The 27,057-nt window shown below is 59.7% G+C and overlaps 2 protein-coding genes across 17 annotated transcripts; one reads left to right on the top strand and one right to left on the bottom strand.

The window, feature by feature from the left end:
* Positions 1-221: 221 nt before the first annotated feature.
* On the top strand, positions 222-10,347 carry LMNTD2 (lamin tail domain containing 2). Of its 11 annotated transcripts, XM_059883172.1 has the most exons (15): positions 222-4,671; positions 5,114-5,312; positions 5,396-5,548; positions 6,057-6,144; positions 6,261-6,416; positions 6,688-6,759; positions 6,842-6,930; positions 7,271-7,563; positions 7,830-8,097; positions 8,201-8,396; positions 8,485-8,604; positions 8,689-8,885; positions 9,117-9,238; positions 9,331-9,386; positions 9,766-10,347. In XM_059883172.1, exons 2-15 carry the CDS (start codon positions 5,125-5,127, stop codon positions 10,345-10,347), a joined length of 2,580 nt encoding a protein of 859 aa, XP_059739155.1. In that variant the 5' UTR covers positions 222-4,671; positions 5,114-5,124. The 11 variants fall into 11 exon arrangements, with proteins under 11 accessions (XP_059739155.1, XP_059739156.1, XP_059739157.1 ...); XM_059883173.1 differs by having other exon boundaries at positions 222-5,312; positions 9,334-9,386; XM_059883174.1 differs by having other exon boundaries at positions 222-5,312; positions 9,813-10,084.
* On the bottom strand, positions 10,024-25,816 carry LRRC56 (leucine rich repeat containing 56). Of its 6 annotated transcripts, XR_009493397.1 has the most exons (15): positions 25,726-25,813; positions 24,671-24,771; positions 23,913-23,986; positions 23,251-23,441; positions 21,060-21,147; positions 20,434-20,494; positions 14,399-14,495; positions 14,100-14,300; positions 13,260-13,443; positions 12,703-12,879; positions 12,559-12,623; positions 12,334-12,476; positions 11,977-12,110; positions 11,464-11,608; positions 10,840-10,924 (listed from the first exon to the last, which is right to left on the bottom strand). XR_009493397.1 is itself a non-coding variant. In XM_059883189.1 (14 exons), the coding sequence occupies exons 4-14, from the start codon at positions 23,425-23,427 to the stop codon at positions 10,635-10,637; spliced, it is 1,614 nt and encodes a 537-aa protein (XP_059739172.1). In that variant the 5' UTR covers positions 23,428-23,441; positions 23,913-23,986; positions 24,671-24,771; positions 25,726-25,813; the 3' UTR covers positions 10,024-10,634. The 6 variants fall into 6 exon arrangements, 5 of the variants coding, with proteins under 5 accessions (XP_059739172.1, XP_024843389.1, XP_059739171.1 ...); XM_059883189.1 differs by lacking the exon at positions 11,464-11,608 and having other exon boundaries at positions 10,024-10,924; positions 21,060-21,144; XM_024987621.2 differs by lacking the exon at positions 11,464-11,608 and having other exon boundaries at positions 10,024-10,924.
* Between the last annotated feature and the right edge of the window lie 1,241 nt (positions 25,817-27,057).

Consider the following 27,057-nt stretch of genomic DNA (forward strand, 5'->3'; position numbering starts at 1 on the left):
TCCGGGCGCCGCCGCAACCTGCCGCCTCCAGCGCCGCGGGAGCGCCCCGGCCCGCCGCCCCATTGGCTCGCTGCCCGCGCGCCCCGCCCCTCTCGCCCCCATTGGCTGCACCGCGCGCCCCGCCCACTCCGCGCCTACGCCCATTAGTCACCTACGCAGAGCCTTTCCCCTGGGCCTCCCCATTGGCTCCCCGCCCGCCCCGCCCCCGGCGGCGCCCAGGTGTGGGCGGGGCTCGGCGGCGCGGGGGGCCGAGAGCGCCCGGGTCCACGCGCGCCCCGAACCCGCTCACCGCGCGGAAGAGCGCTGCCTTCCGTGGCGCAGGCGGCGCGTGGGGCAGGTGCCTGGCCGCGTTTCCTGGCTGACTTTGGCAGAAGCCGTCCCGTCTGATGAGTCTCCCGCCTAAGGGACCGGGCGCCGGCCCGGGACCCCGCGAGCCTGGCTTGCACCCAGGAGGGCAACGGGGCTGACATCGCCCCTCCCCTCGCCTGGGACGTGATGGGACGCGCGGGAGTCCGGGGGCTCAAGACGGGAGGGAGTGGAGCTGGTTGGCCGCTGGTCCTCTCCGGCTGCTGCCAGGCTGACAATCCTGATGGGGGAGGGGGCCGCCAAGAGGTTGACTGGGACAAAGGCCTTGGGCTCTTTGTCTGAGGCTCAGTGGGGCCCAAGGCTGGCCCGAGCTGTAAACACACTCCTCCGCCAGGCGAGTCCTGCTATTCTGCCCGGAGACCCCAGGCCGGCGAGGCAGCCGGAGTCCCTCATAGTCTCAGTGCTGTCTGTGTGGATCAGCAGCAAGGACGCCTAGAACCTGCACTGCCCAAGTCAGACTGGCCCAGAGCGGGGGTTTCTCCCTCCTGCCCACTACAAGCCCTGCAGGAGCAAAAGTTGAAAGTCTGAATGAATGCATGGTGAGGGAATGAAGGTGGGGCAAAAAGCAGAGGGCATGGTCTTACGGGTCAGGTCTGGGGCTCACTTTTGTCCAGGTCCAGGGGCAAGGGAGCTATTCGGTATTGTTCAGCCCCTAAGTCACATCCGACTCTTTCTGACCCCATAGACTGTAGTATGCCAGGCTCCTCTGCCCTCCACTATTCCCCCAACTTTGTTCAAACTCATGTCCATAGAGTTGGTGATGCCATCCAACCACCTCATCCTCTGTCACCCCCTTCTCCTTTTGCTTTCAATTTGTCCCAGAACCAGGGCCTTTTCCAACGAGTTGGCTCTTCGCATCAGGTGGCCAAAGTATTGGAACTTCAGCTTGAGCATCAGTCTTTCCAGGGAATATTCAGGATTAATATACTTTCTTCTCTAGCACAAAACATTGAAAGCATCAATTCTTCTGCTCAGCTGAAGGCTCTCAGCATACTTCATGGTTCAACTCTCACATCCACACATAACTACTGGAAAAACCATCAGTTCAGTTCAGTTCAGTCGCTCTGTTGTGTCCAACTCTTTGCGACCCCATGGACTGCAGCACACCAGGCTTCCCTGTCCCTCACCAACTCGCGGAGCTTGCTCAAATTCACGTCCATTGAGTCGGTGGTGCCATCCTACCATGTCATCCTCTGTCGTCCCCTTCTCCTGCCCTCAATCTTTCCCAGCATCAGGTTTTTTCCAATGAGTCAACTCTTTGCATCAGGTGGCCAAAGTATTGGAGCTTCAGCTTCAGCATCAGTCCTTCCAATGAACATTCAGGACTGTTTTCCTTTAGGATTGACTGGTTGGATCTCCTTGCAGTCCAAGGAACTCTCAAAAGTCTTCTCCAACACCACAGTTCAAAAACATCAATTCTCCAGCGCTCAGCTTTCTTTATAGTCCAACTCTCACATCCATACATGACTACTAGAAAAACCATAACTGACTAGAAGGACGTTTGTTGGCAAAGTAATGTCTCTGCTTTTTAATATACTGTCTAGGTTGGTCATAGCTTTTCTTCCAGGGAGCAAGTGTCTTTTACTTTCATGGCTGCAGTCACCTTTGCAGTGATTTTGGAACCTAAGAAAATAAAGTCTCTCATTGTTTCCATTGTTTCCCCATCTATTTGCCATGAAGTTATAGGACTGGATGCCATGGTCTTAGTTTTTTTAATATTGAATTTTAAGCCAGCTTTTTCACTCTCCTCTTACACTTTCATCAAGAGGCTCTTTAGTTCTTCTTCGATTTCAGCCATAAGAGTAATGTTATCTGCATATATGACGTTATTGATATTTCTCCTGACAATCTTGATTTCAGCTTGTGCTTCAGCCAGCCTGGCATTTCACATGATGTACTCTGCATATAAGCTAAATAAGCAGGGTGACAATATACAGCCTTGAAGTACTCCCTTGCCAATTTGAAACCAGTCCGTTCCATGTCTGGTTCTAACTGTTGCTTCTTGACCTGCATACAGATTTCTCAGGAGGAAGTAAGGTGGTCTGGTATTCCCATCTCTTGAAGAATTTTCCACAGTTTGTTGTGATCCACACAACAAACTTTTAATTTCATGGCTACTGTCACCATCCACAGTGATTTTGGAGCCCAAGACAGTAAAACCTGTCACTGGTTCTACATTTTCCCCCTTCTATTTGCCATGAAGTGATGAGACTGGATGCCTGATCTTAGTTTTTTGGATGTTGAGTTTCAAAGCAGCACTTTCACTCTCCTCTTTCACGCTATCAAGAGGCTCTTTAGTTTGTCTCTGCTTTCTGCCATTAGAGCGGTATCATCTGTGTATCTGCTGCTGCTGCTGCTGCTGCTAAGTCGCTTCAGTCGTGTCCAACTCTGTGCAACCCCATAGACGGCAACCTAGCAGGCTCCCCTGTCCCTGGGATTCTCCAGGCAAGAACACTGGAGTGGGTTGCCATTTCCTTCTCCAATGCATGAAAAGTGAAAGTGAAGTTGCTCAGTCGTGTCCGACTCTTCGAGACCCCATGGACTGCAGCCCACCAGGCTCCTCCGTCCATGGGATTTACCAGGCAAGAGTACTGGAGTAGGGTGCCATTGCCTTCTCCTTCTCTATATCTGAGGTTGTTGAAATTTCTCCCAGCAATTTTGATTTCAGCCTGTGACTCCTCCAGCCCAGCATTTCACATGATGTGCTCTGCATAGAAGTTAAATAAACAGGGTGACAAAATACAGCCTTGATGTGTCCTTTCCCAATTTGGGACCAGCCCGTTATTCCATGTCTGGGTCTAACTGTTGCTTCTTGACCTGCATACAGATTTCTCAGGAGACAGGTAAGGTGGTCTGGTATTCCCATCTCTTGAAGAATTTTCCAGAGTTTTTTGTGATCCACACAGTCAAAGGCTTTAGCATAGTCAGTGAAGCAGAAGTAAATGTTTTTCTGGAGTTCTCTTGCTTTTTCTATGATCCAATGGATATTGGTAATTTGATCCCTGGTTCCTCTGCTTTTTCTAAATCCAGCTTGAACATCAGTTCTCAATTCACATACTATTGAAGCCTAGCTTGAAGAATTTTGAGTATGACCTTGCTAGCATGTGAAAAGAGTGCAATTGTGTGGTAGTTTGAAGATTTTTGGCATTGCTCTTCTTTGGGATTGGAATGAAAACTGATCTTTTCTAGTCCTGTGGCCACTGCTGAGTTTTCCAAATTTGCTAGCATATTGAGTACACCACTTTAACAGCATCATCTTTTAAAATTTTTAAATAGCTCAGCTGGAATTCCATCAACTCCACTAGCTTTGTTCATAGTGATGCTTCCTAAGGCCCACTTGACTCACACTCTAGGATGTCTGGCTCTAGGTGAGTGATCACACCATCGTGGGTATCCAGGTCATTAAGATCTTTTTTTGTATAGTACTTCTGTGTTTTCTTGCCACCTCTTCTTAGTCTCTTCTGCTTCTGTTATGTCCTTACTGTTTCCGTCATTTATCACGAACATCTTCACATGAAATGTTCCCCTGGCATCTCCAATTTTCTTGAAGAGATATGTGATCTTTCCCACTCTATTATTCTCCACTATTTCTTTGCAGGTTCATTTAAGAAGGTCTTCTGACCTCTCCTTGCTCTTCTCTGGAACTCTGCGTTCAGTTAGATACTATCGTTGTCATTATGTGTCCCAAAGCTCCTCACAGTCACTCCAGTGCTGTGGGTGAACCCCGGGAGGGAGGCTTCTGTACTGGGGCTTAGGAGCTAAAGGCACAGCAGTCAGTATGGCAAAGGGGCGGGGGAGGGCATGGAAGGGGCCCCCTGGGGCCAGAGTTCAGCAAGCCGCTGGCCCAGGTCCTCAGGGCTCACCCCTCCCTCTCTTCCCTTTCCCCAGACAGCTGGGCCCCAGTGAGGTCACATGCTTAGCACCGCCGTCCTTCTGGCCTGTGGACACACTCACAGAGCAGCAGTGCCCCCCAACACCCACCGACTGCCATGGTCAGCCAGGGAGGGCCCACGGGAGCCTCCCCAGGGTTGGTTGGGGCTGTTGAGCTGAGCGGGTGATGGTGGCAGGCCCTGTGGGTCACTCTGTGTCTCCTGGGTCTGCTGAGGTTAGCTGGGCTGTCGGTCAGCCCCTCACAGCTTCTCCTTCAGGCTGGACAAGGACGGGGCCAGGGTTCACCTGGGGCCCTGGTCTGGGTCTCCCTGGAGGCTCCTGGTAACAAACAGCCCCTCCCCTCTGGCTGCTGGTATCCATGGCAACCCTGTAGCTCCTTTCTCTCCCCAGGCCTGCTTGGACCTCAGGCCTCAGGTGAGTGTTGGGGAGGACCCCGGCTCTGAGGGGACAGAGACCGCACCAGTGAAAGACCAGCACCTTTGGGGACCCGTGCTCTAGGCTGGGGGACAGGCACTCAGGTCCTGGAGGCAAGGGTGACAGAGAAGAGATGACAGGGAATGGCTGAGCACCCAAGGACATTGTGCCAGGGGTGGGGTGGCCTGCTGCCTTGGTCTGCTCAGAAACGCGCAGGTGTAGACACTCAGGTGACTAGTAGTGTGCCATTCAGTGGGGCAGACACACACGCACACTCACACACACATACACACGCGCACCCCCTCTTGGAGAGCGACACCCCGTGAACCAGCAGGGCCGTCTGGGGGCATCATACACAAGGTTGGCTGTGTACGGAGAGCCCTGCAGGGTGCACACACCAGACCCGGTGAAGCCCCAGCACCCTTCCTCTACGCGCCCCCAGCAACATCAAGAATGGCCCCCAAGTCTTGTCAGGAGGCTGAAGACGCTGAGGAAGAGGCTCTCGCGTCTCTGGTGGACCGAGAACCAGTGAGTGGCCACATGGGGCCTCCAGTGGGCGCCGCTGCAGACCCTGTGGCTTCCACACACCCTCAGAATGCCAAGCCCAGCTCCACCAGGATGGTCTCCTCCATCAACCTGCAGTAAGGAGGGGAGGGGTGTGGTCAGCTGCTCGGGTCAGGCCAGCCAGACGGTGACCAAGCAGCGAGGGGGGCTGGTGTTTCAGGTCGGCCTTGGAGTCCCTGGACCCCCGCACCCTGCGGCTGCTCTGGGGGCAGAGGGAGTTGGAGATCCAGGCCCTGCGGTGGGCCATCCAGAATCAGCGTGAAGCCCGACACTGCCGTATCCTACAGGAGGTGGCTGGGCTTCCAGCCGAGAGGTCAGTGGTGTGCACTGGTCCCCCACCCACTCAGTCCCCGGCCCGTCCTTAACCTGGGGTTTATGTCTGATTCCAACGTCAACCACCAAGCCTGACCCCTGCCCTGACCCTGACCTATGCCTCTAGCCCCAGTCCTTACCTGGCTCTGATCCCCTGCCCTAACCCTGCTGCTGCTGCTGCTGCTGCTGCTAAGTCGCTTCAGTCGTGCCCGACTCTTAGCGACCCCATGGACTGCAGCCTACCAGGCTCCTGTCCATGGGATTCTCCAGGCAAGAGTACTGGAGCGGGGTGTCACTGCCTTCTCTGCCCTAACCCTAAAGAAGTTAATACACTGTAAACCACCCAGACCCTAGCTCCCAAGCATGTTGATGGGTGTTGAACCCAGCCTAGACCCGGCCTCCGACCCAGACGTCTTCAGGGCCTGACCCGCCTGCCTGGCCGGGGCACCCTAATGAGTGAAGAGGCTGCGGACCCAGAAGTGGAGCTGCTGAGACTACCCCTTCCCTAGGAGCTCAAGAAGTAAGGATAAGTTCCTGCAAAACCAGGTCCAAAAGCTGACGTTGGAGTTGAAAGCACAGAAGGAAAAGGCCCAACTGGTGAAGGGCAAGAGGGATCAGGGACGGGGGCGGGGCGGGGGGTGAGGCCAAGCCAGGGTGGGGCGGGCCAGGATAGGGGTCGAAAGGCCCCGCCCACTGCTGACCCACCCGAGCAGGAGAAGAAGCGTCTGGAGGAGAGGCTGCAGCAGGCTGAGGACGCGCTGCGGCAGCTGGAAGCCGAGCTGCAGGCCTTCCAGAAGTCCTGCCTCCTGCAGCTGGCCCGCTCCTCCTGGGTGGGCCGCGTGCTGCGGTCTTCCACGGGCAGCGTGGAGGTGAGCCTGGCTATGGGTGGCCCCCCAGCCCACCCTCCTTGGTCAGCTGGCTGCCCCCTTCAGACTGGTGCTTCCACTCAGGGGCCTTGGCCTCCCTGGAGGCCTGCCTCCTGGACCAGGGACGAGCAACCAAGCCTGTGGTCCCTCCCACCTGGCTCTCAGCAAGTGTGTGCCTCAGGTGCTGGGGAGGCTGGAGGGCAGAGTGGCCTTGGGCAGAGGGCTGTGCTCCCCGCCCCAGCCCCTGCCTGCTGGCCTCCTGTCCCCTTTGCAGGTGGTGACGGCAGAGACCCTGATGGACCTCAGTGACTTCTCTGAGAATGATCAGGCCCCCACTGCTGGGGAGGTAAATGAGGCCCTCCAGGTATGTTCTTGGATCTGCAGTCCTGCAGGAGCGTCAGGTCACCTGCCTGTTGTTCCCTGGCCAGGGTTTCCGGCTGGAGGATGTGGACTGGAACAGCATTGCACACCGGTACCCCAACCTCTTCACCAACCTCGAGTCCAGCTCAGATCAAAAGTAACTGCACTGGATGGGGACTCCCCAGGGGGAGGTAGAAGAGGGGAGGGCCTGCCTTGGCTGGGATGAACCAAAGTCCAGTTCCATCCTTTAGTGTCTGGGGACAGGTCATTTAAACTTTCCAAGCGTCAGTTCTCTGACCTGCAGCTTGCAGTCAGGGATGAAGGGAAATCGTTCTGGGGTCATTTCTGTCTACCCATGAGCCCTTTGCTCAGGTGGGGTCCTAGGGACTGGGGCCACAACTTGGTGGGCCCTGTCCCCATCTGATGGAGGTCAGATGGGGGCAGAGCTGGTGTCCAGGAGCCAGAGGTCTGGGCAGCAAGTTGGTCATGACCTGCAGGCACCCCCGGACCTCGCAGCTCCCAACAGCCTCACCGCCTGATCAGTGGAGCTCAGAGCTGTGCTGTAGGCACCAAGAGCACAATCTCAAGAGTGTCGAGTGGAGCTCCCTGCCCTTGGCGGGCACCAGCAGCTCTGGGGGTGCCGACTCCGAGTCCAGCAACAGCCAGCTGGCGGCGCATAATCGCGTGCATAAAGTAACAGGGGACCCTCCCCAAGTGCCTAGCCACACTGCCAAGCAGGTGGAGGCGCGGGCACAGAGCCTCTGCAGGGACAGTCAGGCAACATTCGAAGGTGGAGCGGGGCGGGTCTCTCCTGGTTTCTTCCCCTTCCCACGCCTGCAGGACTGTGATCTCTGCCCCAAGCCCCGAAGGACATCCCCCTAACCTCCTGGCTTTCACGGTTGCCCAGTGTGAGGCCGTGGGGGCCTCTCCAACCCTGTCCCTGGGGGTTAGGGTGGGCTTGGAGGACTCCTGCCGCTGCCTTTGTGCTCTGGCGTGAATCCACTGGCCGCCCCACCCCCCACCAAGTACTGCACGGTATTTCTCTGCTTCTCCCAGGTGCGGGGGCCCACTATCCCTCCTGCTCAGATCTGATCCCTAGTGCTGCTCCTCTCCCACACGGACCTTCAGGGCACTGCGGGCCAGGTCCAGCCTCACAGGAGATGTCCTCGGTGGACCCTGGACCCTCCAAATTGGGGGTCCCCTCCCAGGCAGCCCGCCTCTCCGTGCATCTCCAGAAAACCCACTCAGACGAACAGGGCAAGAATGGCCCGGAGCCTGAGTCTGGGGTGGATTCCCATCTCTGGCATTCCAGGCGCTGTCCAAGGTGAGGAGGGGACCCAGCTGGGACTGCAGGGTCAGGTCTCCTAGAGGGACTGTGGCGGAAGGGACCCCACTGACTTGGCACAGAGCCCCTGCCTGCACTCCAGCCCCAGCCCCTCGGGCTCCTGCCTGAAGATCATGGCCGTTAGCCGCCGCCAGAGGTTCGTGCGCATCCTCAACCAGTCGCTGGAGGAGACGGTGGACCTGGGCGGCTTCGTGCTGCAGCAGCTGGTGCTCGACTTCCCCGTGTGCATGTACCGCTTCCCACCCAGCACCCTGCTGCCTCCGCGGCACCACATCACGGTGAGCCCCGCTCCCCGCGCCCCTTGAGGCCCAGCCCTCCAGCGGCCAGCCCTTCACCCGGTGCCCCTCACCCCCCGGCTCTTCCCAGGTGTGGGGTGAGGGGCCCTGCAGTACCAGGCGGCAGCAGCTCTCCTCCTTGGGCCGGGAGCCCGTCCACTTCTACTCCAGCCGAAGCTGTGTGACCCTCCTCCTGAACCCCCAAGGCGAGGTCAGAGCAGGTCCCAGCGCGGGTGGGGGGACGGGCCGGCTTTGTGGAGTAGGGGTGACTTCCGTGTTTCCCACGGCCTCGTAGGTCCTCAGCGAGCACCAGTCCCCACACTGCGTGACCCCAGTGTCCAGGATCTTCGCAGACAACACCGACTTGTCCATCGACTGTTTCCCACTTTCAGAGGCCCGGCCCGAAGCTGACCTTGCGGAGCATCAGCCCCAGCCTCGACCCCCGCGCAAGGGTCGGGTGCGGGAGGCCCGGGCTGGGCGCCGGAGGCCGGGGTGGGGACCGCGGGTCCTTCAGTGCCTGCTTCCTCCCCAGGGTTAGGGTTAGCCGCCCAGGACTTGGCAAAGACCCCAGACTCCCTGCTAGGACTGCCCCCCACCTCCCCAGGTCCCACCCTTCCGCCTGTTCTGGCCTCCCCTCAGGTCTTCCACCTCCCCAGGCCGCGTCTGCCCCGGGACCACCCCTTCCCGCTGGCAGGCTGTCTCTCACGACCCCTCCCTCGCCAGGCCAAGGGTCCAATTGCCCCGCTTGAGTACCATCAAGCTCCTCCGCCAGCGGGAGGCGCCAGTATGGCCCGAGGACGTGGCCCAGACCCACCCAGAGCTCTTGCCCTCCATCCCCATCCCCGGTGAGTGCTGAGTGCGCAGCTGGGAGGAACGTGGAGGAGGGGCGGCCGGCAAGGAGGGGGCGCCCGGCCGACCCCACCCATCCTCTTCCCAGCAGAGGTCGGGGTGGGCCTCCAGGACTGCCAGGGTAGGAAGGACCACAAAATCCGGGTGAGTGCCCCGCCCCGCCCCGCCCTAAGACCACGTCCACAGACCCCGCCCCTCCACCAGGCCCCGCCCTCAGGCTCCTCCACCAGGATCCCCCGCCCTTAGGCCCCTCCTGCCCTCAGACCCCTCCCCTCCACCGGGTCCCTGGCCTCACCCTCAGGCCCCGCCTGCCCTCAGGCCCCGCCTACCCTCAGGCCCCGCCCCACCCTCAGACCCTGCCTCTCCACCAGGCCCTGCCCTCAGACTACGCCCCACCCTCAGGCCCCGCCCCTCCACCAGGACCCGCCCACCCTCAGACCCCGCCCCACCATCAGGCCACGCCCTCTTACCCCCGCCCCTTTCACTAGGCCACGCCCATCATCAGACCCCCGCCCCCTGCCAGGCCCCGTCCCTTCCCGTCCAGCGGCCTCTCGGGCTCCGCCCCCCCAGGTGTGCCGGAAGAGGGTGGACTGCGGCTGTCCAATGGTGGCGCTGTCGGTGCAGAGCACGGCTGAGAGCAGGTTCGGCTTCCGCTTCCTCAGCTGCCCGCCCATCACCGTGGACACTCGCTGGCCGCTGTAGGGCCGGGCCTGGCGGCCTGCGCCCTCAAGTCTCCACGACTGTGGCGGTGGGGCAGGAAGAAAGCACGGGAGGCAGACGGTGCCGGCTGCATAATTTATTGAACGCCGCCTACCAAGTAAACCGCATTTCTGTACACCTGAGAGTCGAAAATGATTCCTTTGGTTTCCGGGAGGAGGGAGCTGTCGTCCCATCCCCACGCAGGGAACCCCACCGGTCCACCAGGGTTGGCCGACGGCAAGTGCTTCTACTTGGGATCGCAGCAGCCCAAGGGTGGCTTAGAGCCCTGGGTGGCTGGAGGGCTGGCCAAGGACTGGCCAGGGCCCAGTTCCACCCACTTTGGCCGGGGCCCAACCTGCTTTCTCTCAGGCCTGCTCCTCAGGGAAGGCCAGGTCTCACGGAATAGGTGGGCGGCAGGGCCAGTGGTGGGGACTTGTGCATTCTCTCCTGGACTCTACCTCTTTCCCTCTTGGTGGTCCCAGCTCCTGACTTCCCTCCACCAAGAGGGTCCTCTCCTGTACCAGGCCCACTTCTCCCCTGCCCAGCATGCTCGCCCAGGTGCTCTGGATTCTATGAGGCCGGAGTGTAGCTGGGCTTTCCACGATTGCCCTGGGGCCCTTGGCCACCCGCCAGGCCGGCCTGGCAGTGGGGAGGGGTGTACATGAGGGTGGGGTCGGGCTGGGGTGGTCAGTGTCAGGTGCGGCATGCCCCGGAGGCTGGGGGTCTGGCTGCTGAGTCTGGGGCTGGCTTTGGGCCTGGACATCCCTCTGCTTGAGGACTGGGGCCTGAGGTCACTTCTCGGGCTCTCAGAGCAGTCACTGGAGCCAGCCCCTGACCCAGGCCAGGCCCCAAACTACCTAGGGTTCTGAGCCTACGCCCCCGGAACTGCAGATCTGTGGACCCCCAGGAGTTGCGGCCCCGGTCTGGCTTGAAGGACTTGGGGGGACAGGGGATCAGGTTGTACCCCGAGGTCCTGGAAGACTCTGGGAAAGGAAGAAAGACAGCAGGTCAGACAGGGCCACCGGGGCCGGGCCCCACAGCAGGGCCGTAGTGTCTGCTCACAGGCAGGTGGTGCCGGGGTCATTCCCAAACCTCCCTCGGGCAGCGAAGCCCTGGCACCCACCCGAGGGCAGGCTGGGTGGGTGTGTTCGTGATCGCCCAGTGCCCTCCTGGACACTGACTGGAGTAGGAGGTCCTAGCACCTCTCTGTCCCTCACTGGCTGTCGCTCCTCCAGCCACTCCTGCAGGCTGCCTGCCCGCGCTCCCTCGCTCTCTCCTCTCCGGCCTCAACCAGGTGGTGAGGTCCTGGCTGTCTCAGGCCCGCCTTCCCCAGCCCCTCCCCCAGGCACAGCAGCAGCACAGCCAGTGCGGAGCTTCGGCCCTGTCCCTGCTCCGTCCTGGCTTCTTTGGTGCCCCCCCCACCGACACCCCCCGCTCCGCAGGGTCGTTCAGCCGACCTTGCAGCCCCTGCTTACAAATGCCCGGGTTTGCCTGCCCAGTTGTTCTGCAAGTCGGTTCAAACCTTTCCTCCAGGAAGCCCCCCTCGCCCCTTCTCTCTGCCTCACAGCCCACGCGTTGGCTCTGCTCAGCCACGGTCACTCGAGCCAGTGTCCCTGAGGGAGGGTCTTGCCTGGCTTAGTTCTGCCCCAGCCCAGGACAGGCCCTGTCTGCAGAGGAAAGGCAGTAGCTGCCACCCGCCACCCCTCACCGTGGTCTCCTGCCCACCCACCTGGGGGCCTTGTTCCCTTCGCTGGGCTTGCGCTGTGCTCCGGGGAACCTCTGCTGGTCTGCCCCACGTGTTGGCCCTGGCCCCTCCCCGGGCCACCCACTCTCATTCAGGGCCCCTCTGGCTCCGCATGCACCGCCCTTGTCGGGAGGGCCTGCCCTCTCCCTCTTTCAGCCAGCTGACCCGGCTGCCTGGCCCCTGGGCTCAGGGGAGGGGAACTTGAGCCCCCACCCCCAGGAGAGGCCCTCCCTGCCCCTCCCGCCTCAGCCCGGTGCTGCTCTGCGGTGCTGGCTCTGTCAGGCAGGCTACCTGGGGCCAGGCTTGGGGGGCTGCGGTGAGGCTTGGGCCCAGCCTCGTCCTCTTGCTCTTCAGGGCCCCTCTGTGGGCCCCAGGGGCCTGCGGCCCCCTCCTCCCAGGACTCTGGGCACCTACTGGGAAGGGGGCTGGGGTGTGGGCAGGGGAGGTTGCAGCCTGCTCCTCCTTTGGAGCAGATCCCAGAGGAGTGTGACTTGGGGCAGCCTTGGGCTCCCGTGACCCGACCCTCCAGCCACCCGGGGACCAGCAACCACTCAGCCAAGGCAGGTCCCAGCCACAAGGCCCCCCTACCCCGCCCTGGTCAGAGCACATAGGGTGGCAGGGCTGGGGTGTGGGGCAGGTGGCACCCACCGCAGGCGCAGCTCCCTCAAAGCCTGAAGCCCGGCCCAGGCCAGGAGGTCATGATCGTCGGCAGGGTCAGGCTCCGAGGCGGAGGCCCTGGGGGCCAGTTCTTCCAGCCTGGGAGAGGGCAGCTTCTCTGGGTGCACCCCAGCCTGGGAAGGGAGAGGACTGGCTCAGGGCACGGCCTGCCGGGGCTGGGGGCTGGGTGCTGCCCGCCGTGGGGGCAGGCTGTACCTGGCACCCGTGCCGACGCTCCCGCAGGCCTTTGGTGGGGTTCCCACAGAGGACCCGGCCGGCGCCTGGAGAAGAGGGTGTGGCTGGGCCTGGTTTGGGGCCTCAGGGCTTCAGGGCAGCTTCACACTGAGGCGGATCACCTACCGTGGGTGAGGTTGCTGGTGCCATCCTCTGGGGCCGGGCCCTTGGGAAGGAGGCCTTCAGGCAGGGGCATCCCGGGAACCAGCAGGGAGAGAGGCCCGCGCCTGGGGGCCCAGGGCTGGGTCTCAGGCAGGCACAGCTCAGGGCTCAGTCTCCACATGGGGGAGCCGTGGGTTTGATCTGCCCGAGGGTCAAAATCAGAGGTCACCAAGGCGCACGCCAGTTGATCAGCCAGGAGTCCCCCGAGCTGAACCCCGTCCACGGAGCCCACCACCCTGCGTCAGTGTGCCTGAGGCCCCGAGTCACGGGATGGCAGGTTTCTCCCTTCCCTCTGTGGATGGTAGGGGAGGCCTGCACCAAGGCTGCTCCCAGGGAGGGTGTCCTGGCCTGGGGTTGTGTGTGTGCAGGACTCTGGGGACAAGGGGTCAGGTCTGAGAAGGGACACAGGAGGCAGCCTGCGGGCGGGACCGGGGTGCAGCCCCTCCTGGGGCTCTCAGGTGAGATCCGCAGGCGGGGCGGGGTGGCCCCAGCCCGAGGCGCCTGGACGTGGCTGCGTGTACCCGGCCTGGGGAGCAGGCTGTCTAGGGTGCAGCCCTCCTTGATAGCCTCCTTCACCAGCAGCCAGTCCTGGTCCAGCTTCTGAGAGGCCGGCAGGCCCGTGTGCGCGGCAGGCAGCTCGTCCAGGACCTGCAGCTGGGGGATGAGCTTCCTGACCTCTGCCCTGTAGTTGTAGCCCTGGGGCACCTGCGGGTGGGGGCGGGCCTGAGTCCAGGGGACCCGTCAGGCCAGCTTGGGCCTGAGCTGCTCCCCCAGCCCCGCTGTGGGCGGGGCTGGGGAGCCGGGATTTGCTGGGGCCAGGCCCGCCTGGGTCACTCTGGAACCTGAGGGACTGCTGGGACCCTGGGCTGTTGCCCACGCATGATCACACTCTCCGGGCTCACTGCCAGGGTCCAGGGCTGCCCTCTGGCCTGCAGGGCTGCCCTGAGTTTGGAGCTTAGCCCCGTGGGCGGTGGAAGCAGCCGGGCGGGCGGAGGGAGCTCTGGCCGAGGTGGCGCAGCCCCCAGCATAGGGGCATCTCTGAACGGGGCCTGCAGGGTGTGCGCACATGACTCCACGTGGAGACTGCGCTCCACATGGCGTGTGCACAGACCTCTCCTGGGAGCACACATGAGCCAGGGCCTGGCCCGGGTATGTGTGGCCCTTTGGAATCTAGGGGGACGTGGAGGCGGCCACCGGGCCCCCAGCAATATGAGGAGGAGCTCCTGGTGAGGAGGCCCCGACGTGCCCTGGGCGGGTCCCCCGGGATCTGCTGCCATCCGGCCCATTCAGGTGGGCAGAGCAGTTCCCTGGCCGGCCGAGGAGCTGGCAGCACAGATTGCCTCCCGCCTGCTGGTGTGCACCTGGTGGGTTGGGCCAGAGCCTGGCCGCAGGCAGAGTGGGTTGCCCTCCAGGGTGAGTGTGGCCAGCTGCGGGCACAGCTGCAGATAACGCAGCTGCCCCAGGTCCTCCACGCAGTTGCCTTCTAGGTCCAGCACCTCCAGCTGCTCCAGCAGGCACAGCGGGCTCAGGTCCCAGATGTTGTTGTAGGAGAGGTAGAGTTCCTGGGGGGCACGGCAGGGGAGGGGGTGCTCATCAGGGCCGCACCCACCTCCTGCCCCCTGTCCGCCCCCCCACCCCCGACAGGGCAGGGCAGGCCCACCTTCAGGGCAGGAAAGGAGCTGATGCCATCCAGGTCGGCCAGGCTGCAGCGAGCCAGCCAGAGCACCTGCAGGTGGCTGAGGGAGGTGCCCAGGTCCCTGCAGAGGGCAGGGCGCTGGTCAGTGCTGTCCTGGGGTGAGGCGCTGGTCAGTGCTGTCCCGGGGTGGGGGGCTGTATCGGTGACTGCACAGGCCCTGTGCCCTGCCTTGTGCCCGCCGCCACCCACATCTGCTGTCTCCAGACGCGGGGGCCGCTGGGACCGGCTTGTGCGGCCTCCGGGCCGAGGAGGAGCTCCAGAGCGCCCGGCTGCCTGCCTTCCCTCCTGGCTGCAGCCGCTGGAGGGCCCAGGCCTGGCTGCAGGTCGCCCTTGTGCTAGATGGCAGCTGCCCACTGTGGTGGACCTGGCCTCCCCAGCGGGGCCAGCGGGGGCCCTCCCTCCCGCTCTCCCCAGGCCTTTCTTGCGGATGATTTCCCCCCTGCAGCCCCTCCCCAGCCCAGATGTGCCTGCAGGAAAACCCCTCCCCGCTGGGACTGGTCTGTGCCACCTCCCTCATGGTGGCCGCTGCCCCGCGGGTGGGCAGACCAGGGCTCTCCATCGGCTCCTGGGATGCACTCGTCTGCTTTCTCTCCTAATGTCCTCTACTCTCACGTCTGGAGCTCGGCCTCGCCCGTGTGGCCTCGTCATCAGCCCCTCTCTCTCCCGTTTCCAAGCCTGCCCCTTTCCTCTGCTTTCTGGGAGGTCCCGTTGTCTTCCCACGTTGCTGTTAGCATCACACATTTAATTCCTAAGCGCCCTTAGCTGTTCTCTCATAAGTCGAATGCTGTTTTTGTTTTGAGGGTGCAAGAGGCCATGTGTTCTTCTGTGCCTCTCAGAACGTCCCCTGAAGGCGCCTGGACAGCTCATTCCCCTTGGCACTGCCTGCAGCCGCTGAGCCTGCGGCCTGCGTGCCGCACCTCCCGGAGCCCACGTGCCCAGGAGCCTGTGCTGGGCACCAAGGAGCCACCACGATGAGCAGGCCTGCGCACCTAGAGAGGAGCTCCTGCTCGTGCCAACCAGAGCAAGCCTGCACACAGCAAGGGAGGCCCAGGGCAGCCATAAATAAGTTAGTCAATGTTTAAAAATTGTTAAAGGTATCAGAATAATACTAGTAATAACCAGAAAAATCAGAGAAGATAAACACAGCCCAAGGCTGACTCTTTAAAAACTTACAGACAACCCTTTGGCAAGACTGATCAAGGATAAACAGAGGGACCATGCAAATTAATGTATGGGACTTAAAAAGAGGAATAATTATGGTCTTGAGAGCAATTTAAAATAGCAAAAGACCATTAAGAACCACCTATACACCAATATTCTTGAAAACCCAGAGACCTGGTATCGAAAGACAGAAAACTAGGGCATTCCCTGGCAGTCCAGCGGTTAGGAATCTGCCTTGCAGTGCAGGAGACATGGGTTCAACCCCTGCGCCAGAAAGTCAGGTCCCACCTGCTTCACATCAGCTAAGGCCACACACCACCAGTACTGAGCCCACACGCCCCAACTACAGAACCGACACGCTGCAACGAAAAATCCCACATGAGGCAACAAAGATCCCACGTGCCACCCAATGCAGCCAAATAAATACATGCTTTTTTAAAAAAGTAAAGAAAAGTAGATTAAAAACTACTAAGGAAATTAGACCGTCACTAACGCCCTCCCTCCTCTCCGCCCCTGCCAAGTCCCCGGATTTGGATCAGTTTTAAAGTGCATTCTATTATGGAATAGTCAATGTCTTCTACAATAATTTCTTATACAGAAGTTTTTCTAAAGAAAAATTAGGCAATTGAAAAGAACAGTAGAAGCGTGGGTCTGAGTCAGTCCTCGATTCCAGGACCAGAAAAGTACAGATTGGACCATCAATGGGCTATTACTCACAAAGACAGATGTGAAAATTGTGAAGCAAATATTTTAATGCTACAGATTTAAAAATAGCTCATCAAGTAGTGTTACTGCAGGAATGTAAGGATGAATTACAAAATCTGTCGATGGAATCCAGTACACAATCAGACTAAAGGAGAAATATCACTTTATTATCATGTCAACAGATGCAGAAGAACCCAGACACATATCCGTTAAGATCAGGAACAAACCAAGGACCCCTGCTACTGTGATTGCCACTGTTTAACATCATGTTGGCTAGTAGGTCCTGGCCAAAGCAAGAAGACAAGAAAGAGAAGCAGGAAGATTAAAGTGAAAGGCAGTGCTCGCAACTTGCTGATAATGTGACCATCAATATAGAAACCCAACTGAATTAACAAATTATCTGAACTAACAGGAGACTTTGGCAATAATGTTTAAATACAAAACAAAGGTACAGTGTTACCAGAGGTAACAGACCCGTTTATGAAAATCAATTGTTTTATTGGTTAGAAAAATCTATCCCAAATCAGCACAGTGTTTTTCTAAATTTGCAATGACCAAACAGAATACCACAGAGACAGGGCCTCATCCAGGATTTTATCAAAACACTATGAATATGTGGGAAGTAATTCAGTTCTGGTTTCAGGGAGCCCAGCCTTCAGAAGAGGCTGGTGTCCTGCCCTGTCCCAGGCGGCAGTGGGGTGCACAGGTGGGGGTCCTGGTTAGCCCGCTGCAATCACAGTTCCATCCCCTCGAGTGGCTAGTGTAAGAGAGTGCACACGTCGCACAATTCTGGCCAAAGAAACACAGGAAGAATGCTGGGAACCTTCTCGTTCTTACCAGCTGATGGCACAGAAGGGCACATTTCCTGTTGTGGGATGAACTGCATCCCTGCAAATCCATGTGCTGAATCCTGACCCTCAGGACCTCAGAAGGTGCCTGATGTGAAAATTGGGTCTCTGCAGATAGCATTAGTAGAGATGTGTGCACATGTGCTAAGTTGCTTCAGTGGTGTCCAGCTCTTTGCAACTCCATGGACTGTAGCCAGGGGGCTCCTCTGTCCATGGGATTCTCCAGGCAAGAATACTGAATTGGGGTGCCATGCCCTCCTCCAGGGGATTTTCCTGACCAAGGGATGAAACCTGCATCTCTAATGTCTCCTGCCTTGGCGGGTGGGTTCTTTACTACCAGCACCACCCGGAAGCCCCAGTGGAGATGAGGTGGGCCCTGATCCAATACGACTGGTGTCCTTTTAAAAAGGGGAAATTTGGATCCTGACACTAGGAGAAGAAGGCTATACAAGGTGAAGGCAGGGACTGGGGTGAGGAACGCCAAAGATGGCCAGCAAGCCCCCAGGAGCAAAGAGCAAGCCAGGTTCTCCTTCTGCCCCAGGAGACACACCTTCATCTTGACTCGTGACCCCCGGACCTGAGTCAATTTCTGCTGTTCAAGTTGCCTAGTTTGTGATGCTCTGATGAGGCAGAAATAGCCTTCAAACATCTTCTTTAAAGTTTATCAGTTGGAATGCTTTCAGCTGCAAGTTACAGAAACCTGTGTCCAGTTGGCCTAAGCAGTGAGAAAGCATTTATCCCTTCAGTGGGCAACTGAAAAGCGAGGAGGTATGTGCATACAGGGCCTTCCCTGGTGGCTCAGTGGCAAAGAAGCTGCCTGCAATGCAGGGCTGCACGCAGGAGACACAGGTTTGATACCTGGATCAGGAAGTTTCCCCTGGAGGAAGGCATGGCACCCGCTCCAGTGTTCTTGCCTGGAGAATCTCATGGACAGAGGAGTCTGCTAGGCTCTGGTCCATGGGAACACAAAGAGCTGGGCACGACTGAGATGACTTAGCATGCACGCATGTGTATACAAAAAAACTGACTCACATTGTTGTACAGCAGAAACTAACATAACAGTGTAAAGCAATTATACTCCAATTTAAAAAATAAAGAGTCTATTAAAAACATAAACGCGCACATGAATATGGAGAGCTATACCATTTTCGTGGATGTATGCAACTTAAAAATCAACTGAACATGTGACTTTTAAAAATTCTCCACTCCCCCCCAAAAAAATCCCGAAGGATTAGGATGTGTGAAACTCAACAAACTGATTGTAAAACTCAAAGGCAAGAATAAGTGTCCAGGAACAGCTAGGTCAGCTTGGAGAAAGGAAAACTCTGATGAGGGTCACGTGTCGCAGCACAGAAGCACAGAGCCACGCCGTGAAGACTGAGCTCTCACCTCCCCAGCGTGCCCATGTGGCCTGGGGAACACGGACCCGCCGGGCGCTGCAGAGTGGAACTGGGTCCCCATCTTACAGCAGGAGTGGGGGCAAACGGGAGATAAGAAGGATTAAAGGCCCCAAAGTAAAAAGTGAGACCACAAATGAATAGAAGAGAAGACTGTCTCCAAGGCCTTGGAGGGGAAGAGGTGGGCGAACCTCCTGAAAAACTCCCCTAGCACCAGCCGGAGCTGATGGGTAGAAAGTCAGAATGAAGGGTCTCTGCTTGAGTTGGTAGGGGAGGCAGGGTGGAGAGTCGCAAAGTCTCCAGTGCACCCAGGCTACACAAACAGCCCACAGAAATAGACAAGGAGAGGGCAGGACTCACTGAACAGTCGGCATAAGGGGACACACCCATGGTCAAGGGGTAGTGAAGACCGTCCCTTTGGTCACCGCGATAGTCCCCAAGTTAGTTGTGTCACTGGGGTTCCCCACCCAGCAGTCCTGGCGAAGGAAGGACGTGCCGGGTGCTGGCTGGCCCAGAAGTCGGCCCCACCAGTCCTCATGTCAGGACACCTTCAGGGGCTGAATTCCCCCTTAGCTTTGGATGAAGTGACAGTCATCACACAAGAGACGCTTCCCAGCCCCGTAACACCGCTGAGGCTTTAGAGTCTCGGCCATCCGTGTCGGCTAAGCTGGAACACTGCCCCCTTGGACCGTCATGTTGAGTCGGGTCCCTTTCACAGATACTAGCTCACTGTCACACCATGGAGATCTGCAAACTTTTTGGCCAAGTTTCGGGATTTGATAACAAAGATTTCCTGCATTTTGTACTATTGTTATTAAGGAACAGAACGCATTTTTACATAAAATTTATGATGCAATTTTTCCTGGAATTGACTTTTCTAGTGTTTTTTTTTTGCTTGAAATCAAATATTTTGTTTCGTTACAAATGGTACATCGTATTTAATTCCATATCTTCCACTTCTCTTTATAGTTTCCATTCTTCATATATTTTCTATATATTTTTATTGTTCTTTGAGCTAATGTGTAAGCCTTAATGACGGAGAAAGTATGATTTTTTTGTCTCTGTTAACTTACAGGATTGATGTCTTTGTCATAATATGGCTGAAGGTGAAGTGAAAGTGAAAGTTGCTGAGTCGTGTCCGACTCTTTGCATGGACTCAGTACAGTCCATGGAATTCTCCAGGCCAGAATACTGGAGTGGGTAGCCATTCCCTTCTCCAGAGGATTGACCCAACCCAGGGATGGAACCCAGGTCTCCTGTATCACAGGAGGATTCTTTACCAGCTGAGCCAGAGGGGAGCCTTATATAAATAACCAGCAGTATAAATAGACAGTTGCTCACGAGTTACTTCATTTTCTCCCCTGAAAATAACTGGACACTCAGAGCCCATTTAAAACATCGGGAGAACTTTCTAGATTTGCAGCTGGCCTCCTGCTGCCTCAGGACAGCTGTCTAGCTGCATAAAACACTCCGTTTGCTCAAAATCGCAAATAAACTCTGATATTACTTCAGCATCGTCCTTTCCAGCCCGACCAAGTAAGTAAAAATCTTACTATGTCCTTCATTTTGCACTTTGTCTTTTAAACTAGTTATCAAGATGCTCCTGTGTTTCACGTGGGGCCCGAGGCCCGGCTGGTGGTGAGGGTGTGGGAGTGCCCCAAATCCTGAAGCCAGATGGCAATGCACTGTCCAGCCTCATGGACGGGGGTTTCTTTGCCAAAGGTCGGTGGGCTCTTCTGGGGACCGCACAACCTGCGGTGAGCAGCCCAAGCCAGCCCGCAGGCTCCAGGCAGACTGCGTCAGCCTCAGCAGGACCAGGGCTGGGCGTTAGAGCCAGAGACAGCAGGATGCCCGGGGGCCCCCAGGCCGAGACCACCGGGGCACTCACCTCAGGGAACCCAGGCAGCTGCCGTTCAGCTTCAGCTGGCTGAGGTTGGGCAGGTGCAGCCCTGTGGGGCACAGGGAGAGAGGTCAGTGCCGGCTCTGCCACCCTTCGGTGGCACCAGCGCCCTGGTCCCTGCTGCCTCTAGCTGCTGAGGCCTAGGGCGGCCTTGGGGCCACATGCTGACGCCTGAGGCTCTGCTCGAACGAGGCAGGCCAGGGTGTACAGGGCGCCTTGAGTGGGCAGGGCCACACAGGAGGCCATGGAAGCACTGGACTCTGGCGGGAGGAGTCCCAGCTGGCATCCATGCACCGAGCGTGGGTCTTGCCCCCAGGCCACTCCCTCGACTGGCCCCTGGGCCCTGCAGGCATAGCCAGGCCAGAACCTCCATTGGCTCACACCCTGGGCTCCAGAGCAGGGGACCCTCGGGCCCCGGGAGGAGGCTCTGAGTCAGGGCTGCCTCAGAGAACAGGACGCCGACACAGTCTCTGTCCTCAGTTCCCAGAGAGAGGTGTGCAGGGCGGGCCGTGCAGAGGGGGCATCCAATGACCAGGGCAGGGTCCGAGCAGACAGACCCTCCAAGTGCAGCCTGGCCGGGATGGTGGTGGGTGTGTGTGGGGAGGGGCTCTCACCGAGGCTCCCCAGGCTGCTCTCACGGGTGTTGACACACATCTCCAGCATGCTCACCAGTCGGAGGTCATCAACCTGGGCCAGGGCCTGCTGCAGGGGTCAGGGGCGTCAGCCCTGGAACCTAGACCGCAGTCACACGCCCTCCATCCCACCCTCCCAGTGAAACTCCTGCTTTTGGCTACAAGGCTGGAGCAGGTGCGGGCATTTCCCTGCCTCACCCACGTCAACTCCAGCCACAGTCAGCTCTGGCTGGCCCATAAGTGTGATGTAACAAGAGTGGAGGCTGTGACCCTGTGTGGCTGGTGGGGCCATTGCCAGAGCAGGGCCTGCCCGGGGGGAGGCTTCATCCTAATGAGACGCACGGAACAGCCCCAGTGCAGCTCGGGGCCTGAGCCCCGCCCCACTGAGCACGGCCAAGCCCTAGCCTCCCTCACACCCGGGGACAGTACACTTATACTGTAAGCTGCTGAGTTTGGGAACTGTTTGTTACACGGCGTCACTACAGCAATAGCTGACTCATACAGAACTTGGAGACCTAGATGAAGCTCCAATAGCTGCCATAGCAAAAACAGAACGACGTGGATTGGGCACTGGTGGCAGGGCTGGGGGTGAGGGATTACTAACATGAGTAACATATTTAGTAACATAAGTGTTACTAAAACTGGAGAGATGGAGACACAGGTCATGTGATAATGCAATTTTTTGGTAAAAAGTTTCCAGTGGAAACCTGGCTGGCAGAAGACACACAGAGTGAACTTCTGGTGGTGGGTAGAGAGGTGCCCAGCAAGATGTGGGGAGAATGAACCGGCCACGGCTCACTGCGTTTGATGAGGCCCTGCAGGAGGCAAACTTCAGCTGGAATGGGGAGAGCCCAGGCGTTCTGAGACCTGTGGCTCGAAAAATACAACGGCTTCTCAACTCAAATCAGTGACAAGAAAAATGAAGAAAGGCGTGGAGTTAGAAAGACCCCATGAGATTCGGCCTCGGGGAGAAACCGGTTGCCAGGCACTTGCTGCCCTTGGGTGGTGCTAGGAGGACCAAGGCCTGAGACCCCCGGTTCCAGTGATTGAGTCTGCAGAGACAGAAATGCTGCAGCAGCTGCCAGTGGAGTGGCTTTGCATGGTTGGCACTGGATACAAGTGTGCTAGGAAGCACGCCCGCCGAGGGCCACGGCCTGGACCGAGGTTGACCGTGGTCATCAGAGACCAGGAGTCCGGGCTTCTCTCACACAGGCAGTGAGTCTCCCCAGCCAGAAGCTGGGTGGAGGACGGGCAGGTTCCAGCGTGGGCGGGGTGGCCCTGGTCAAGGCGCCCGCCCAGCGTAGGGGCTGGTACGGCAGCTGACCTGACATGACGGGTCCATGCTGGACCCAGACCTTGGGCACTGCTGTGCTGCAGGCCCGGCTGGAGGGCAGGCACACGGGGGCCATGGGGGCTGGGGAGGGGCCCGCGGGAATGTCCCATCCACCAGCAGTGACCAGACAGTGTGAGCCCTTCAAGTTGGTCGGAAAGGTGGGTGGGGTCCTGGGGCACCCAGGCTTCCTTCTGCGGACTCTTGGTGGTTGCGTCACCCCAGGGTCGCCAAGGGTCCCCTCCCGTGTGCCTCTCACATGGGTGCAGGCATGTGTAGGGGTGGAGGGCCACTGGACTGCACCGAGACCTCAGCATGGCCAACGGTGGGCGGGTGAGGGGTGTGGCCAGGAAGGGAAGGGCCCCACTGCCAGGAGTGCAGGGCTGCACCCTGGGGTCGCCAGGCGGGAGCCTGCAGTCAGAGGGTCTGCAGAGCCTGCGGGGCCTCAGGGTGGGGGGGGGATAAGCATAAGCACTGCCATAAGCACCCCAGGTTTGGGAGAAAGGCTTCCACAGCTGGATCAGTAGGGCACCGAGCCACCCCGCCGGAGCAGCCCCCAGATGCCTGCTGCCCGCCTCTGCTCGCAGCTTGTGAAGTCTGCGTGCTGCGTGCTCCGGGGGCCTGTCACCCTGTTTCCACAAGGACGAAGGCCCTTCTATCTGGTTCAGGGTCCCTGGAGCCCCACGCACAACAAATCCGTGGAAGGGCCTGGCTTGGGCCCTTCTGGCCTGAATGCCGAGGGACTTCTGTGTCCCCAGGCACCTGGGGTTGGCCCCCGGGGGGAGCAGGGGCCCTGGGGGCCGAGGGCATCTGGTAGCCAGCCGAGCCCAGCCCCGCACTCACCAGCCTGGCGGGCAACAGGCACTCCTCCGCCAGCTGCTCGCTGTGGCCGTGCCCACTGCGGCCTGGGGCCTTGCTCTGAGGCTGGGGGTTGTGCAGGCCCTGCGAGCTCAGCTCCCGAACCTGGATGCTGGCAGTGCTCGGCCGAGACCCGTGGGCTCCGTCCCGGGCCTGGTCCATTCACACCCAACCTCCTGGGTGCAGGCAGAGAGCAAAGCCGGTCAGCCTCTGCTTCTCCTCTGATCCACAGCCCAGCTGAGACCCTGCAGAGCCGCTGACAGGTCTGTGCACACAGCAAGCCCCCCAAGCCTCTCTCTGGCCCAGAGAAGGCCCGACAATGAAGCCAGAGCCTGCCTGGGCCCTTACGGTCCCTCCCTTGGCCTGGACTCGCGCTGTAGCCTGGGCAGGCCGCCCTCCCGGAGCCTCTGCCCATCCTTCAGGGTTCTGGGGGGGTGCCGGCGCTAGCCTGCCCCTCTGGAGCCCCATGGAGGCTGCAAGCCTGGGGCGCTGCCTCCAGGTCCCATTTGCTCCTCTGCCACTGGGAGTAGCAGCCAGCTCTGCCTCGGGCCTCGTGTTGTCCTCCACCGATGGTCTCTGAGCCTGGGGCCTTCAGGACCAGGGTCTCGGGCACACCCCCCACCCCTGTGCCCACCAAACCCCCTCACCAGGAGGCAGCTGCCTTTTCCCACCGTGGGTCAAACATCTGGGCACGAGGGTGGCATGTGGCCCCAGACGGCGCCTGCAAGAGAGTCGAGTCGGCCTCCTGGTCAGGTCTCGGTGCCCGAGGGACCTGGGACAGGCTGGGCCAAGGCCACAGGGCTCAGAGTGAGCAGCGCAGAGGCGGTGGGGCTGTCAGTCTGGACCCTGGCCCTTAGGTCCTTTCAGCCATCCTGGCCCGGCTGATGGGGGAAGACAGCCATGTGGTGACCAACACCGGGGGCCCTCTGGGTCCCTCCAATGCAAATGCTTGGTCTTCATTCAAATCCCCTCTTCCCTCCATGCTCAACTCCACTCTCTCCAAAAGGGGTGCCCGGCCTGTTGCTCTGGACGGTCCCTTGTGGGCTGGTCTCCCTAGGACCCTGCCCATCTTTGGTGTTACCCCCAGGCCACAGAGGAGGGGGCCCACCTGCACCAGCCTCAGCTGGCATTGCTTCTTGAAGACCCAGGTGCCTGTACCTGGCCCCAGACCCTGGAATCATCTCTGCGAGTAGAGCCAGAAGACTGTGTGGGCCATCTCGGCTACTTCTGTCCACCTTGGGTCAAGGCGTCGCTGGCCCCCCGCCTGTGCTCCCTTCTCCCTTCCTGGACTTATTCCCTAAGACCGAGCCCTTCCTGCAGCCCTAGGTGTTTTACGACTCATTCAGTTGAGTGAGCGCCTTGCCTGAGACAGTGTGGGTTCTTGTGTGGGCAGAACCAGGCTCACCTGCCATGTGCAGTGTGCAGAGCAAGGGCCCTGGAACGTTCCCCCCACATCAGTCACCGCGGCAGGTGCAGCTTCCGGCCACTGCTTTTGTCTATCAGCCCCTGTGGGTGGTCACGATTCACCCTCCACATTGCATCTGGAACCACCCACCCCGGCCGGGGCGGTGAGGGGTGTCACCCTTTGTCAAAGAGGGTGGCAGGGAGTGGTGGGCCTCGGGAGAAGTTGCCTGGGCTACCAGATGCCCACGTGTGAAGAGTGACCACACACTGAGGAACCCAAGGAGGTGAAGCCATGCAGAGGAGCCTCAGGGAAGAGATTCATGAAATTTCTGGCCAGGATTTCTTTCCAAAAGTTCTTCTGCTGCCCGCTTTTCTCCAGCTGGTGAAAGTCCTTGAGCCTCAAAGGACGACCCCAGCACCAGGCCCCCTGGGAAGATGCTGCCCCCCACCCCAGGATGCCAGCCTGGGGCTCTGGGAAAGGTCTGGGCTGGCCAGTCTACAGCTTGGGAAGCCAGTGGGCCACCCTCTTCCCTCTGTGCCTGAGAGCAGCTGACCTGAGGTCCTGCCCACGACCTGGCCCAGGGTATGGTCCCGTTTAGCCAGAGGTCCTGCGGTCCAAGGAGCAGGGCCTGGGTAGGAGGCTGAGGCTCTCAAGACACTGTCCCCTCACGTTCACTCACTGGCCTCGACCTGTCCACTCTGTTCATGGCCTTGATCCCCTCCTGCCCTGCCACTCCCTGAGGCCCCAGGCTGGAAACCTGGGGGCCCTTCTTCCCCTATGCACAGGGAATGTCAGCTTCTGGCCGCACTCGCTGCTTCTCCTGGTCCCCTCCACCTACCACCCCTCTGAGGTCAGGGCTTGAGGTTCCTCCTGTACTGGTGACCTCAAGACCCTCAGCAGGGCCAGGGATTGTGGGATGGGCCCCAGGGAAGCAGATCTGACATCACAGGGACCCCCCTGTCGTGGCCGCTCCATCCTCGGCCTCCGTTCTCCCCCTGGCACAGGGAAAACTGTAGCCCTGCGGCCCCAGACCCAAAGGTGCGCTCGGCTCTCACCTGATGGGGTCGGCCCCCGTGCCCCGGCCGAGGCTCCGGGCGCCCTCCTCCGCCGGGCGCTCCCTTCGACTCGGTAGTTCCTGCGCCGCGGGTTGAGGGCTCTGGGCGCCAAGGCAACGGGGGCGGGGCCTCAGCTGAATCCGCAAATATTCTCGAGCCACGGGAATCCTTAGGCTCCGCGCGGTCCAGCCACGCCCCTTAGCGACGGTTGCTGGGGCGCGGGGGGGGGAGGCCAACCCGGTTGCGGGGTTCGCGCTGGTCTCGCCCAGCGCACGCGCGCGCGCGGCAGGGCCACTCCCACAAGGAGGGACGCTGGAGAGGGGAGACGCTGTCTAGCCCGCGGGGCGCAGACGAGCCCAAGGTCTGCACCCACAAAGGTGGCGTGGGGTGGAGACTCGCGCCCACCTTTCTCAGGTGGGAGGCGCCCCTGTCGGGCGGTCCCTGAGACCAGGGCCCTGCAGGGTTTACCTCCGCCTACTTGTGTGGCCCAGGCCACGACGAAAGGACCCTCTGAAGACGAGGGAACTGCACCTGGACACCTGGAGGGGAGTCCAGAGTGTCCGCGCCGGCGAGGGGCGCGGCCACCCGCTGTCATTTACACGCCTTTACTGCGCGTCTACGGGCGTCAACCGGACACGTGGGGTTGGCGCCGTGCTGGAGACGGGAGCGGCCCCCAGGGGTCCGCCGGGGTCGAGGCCGGCAGCGGGATGAGCTCCCGGGAACTGCGCGGAGCCGGGGCGGGAGGGGGCCGAGAGGCGCGGAGGGTGGGGTTGCCAGCTAATGCCTGAGGAGCAAAGGTCTGGGCTCACGTGAGACGCACCGTTCTTTCCTGTAAATACGGAGGATGCTTTTATGCGTTACAGTGAAAAGTTTTTTAATGTTAAAAACATGCATTTCTGAGCGTCTTTAAAGGAGATACACTGTGCACATTTACGCTTGGGGTGCGGTAGACTTCAGTTTAGCTCCCCATAGCAACTTCGGGGGTGGATTTGCTGGGTATGGGTTGTTAGCTAAGATTCCGCAGGGCTGGGACCTGGGGCTTCGGGGAAGCTCCGTGGGCAGGTAGTCTGCAGGGGCTGCCCATGTTTTGGGAGGATAGCGGTGATGGTCGGCGGGGCTGCGCGCTACGTAAGAGAGAAGCAAGACCCTGGGCACTGGCTGGAAACACTGGGCCGGACTCGCCGTTCCGCGGGCTCAGACGTCCCCGCCCAGACGAGGCGCCTGTACGCCGCCTGGCCCAGGGCGCAAGGCCGAGCCGCTCCCAGGACCCCGCGGAAGCTGCCAGGCGCCCCTCCCGGAGCCACCTGCGCCTGACCCTCTTCTGGGCAGCCC

This window comes from Bos taurus, chromosome 29 (assembly GCF_002263795.3).
Source record: "Bos taurus isolate L1 Dominette 01449 registration number 42190680 breed Hereford chromosome 29, ARS-UCD2.0, whole genome shotgun sequence".
Classification (NCBI taxonomy): Eukaryota; Metazoa; Chordata; class Mammalia; order Artiodactyla; family Bovidae; genus Bos; species Bos taurus.

Coding starts and splice junctions, on each gene's coding strand:
- LMNTD2 (XM_059883172.1), top strand. CDS start 5,125: ATGGCCCCCAAGTCTTGTCAGGAGGCTGAAGACGCTGAGGAAGAGGCT. Junction 8,397..8,484: donor CTCCGCGGCACCACATCACG/GTGAGCCCCGCT, acceptor GGCTCTTCCCAG/GTGTGGGGTGAGGGGCCCTG. Junction 9,387..9,765: donor GGAAGGACCACAAAATCCGG/GTGAGTGCCCCG, acceptor GCCCCCTGCCAG/GCCCCGTCCCTTCCCGTCCA.
- LRRC56 (XM_005227402.5), bottom strand. CDS start 23,427: ATGGACCAGGCCCGGGACGGAGCCCACGGGTCTCGGCCGAGCACTGCC. Junction 14,496..20,433: donor AGCTGCCTGGGTTCCCTGAG/GTGAGTGCCCCG, acceptor TGCCCTCTGCAG/GGACCTGGGCACCTCCCTCA. Junction 14,301..14,398: donor GCTCCTTTCCTGCCCTGAAG/GTGGGCCTGCCC, acceptor CGTGCCCCCCAG/GAACTCTACCTCTCCTACAA.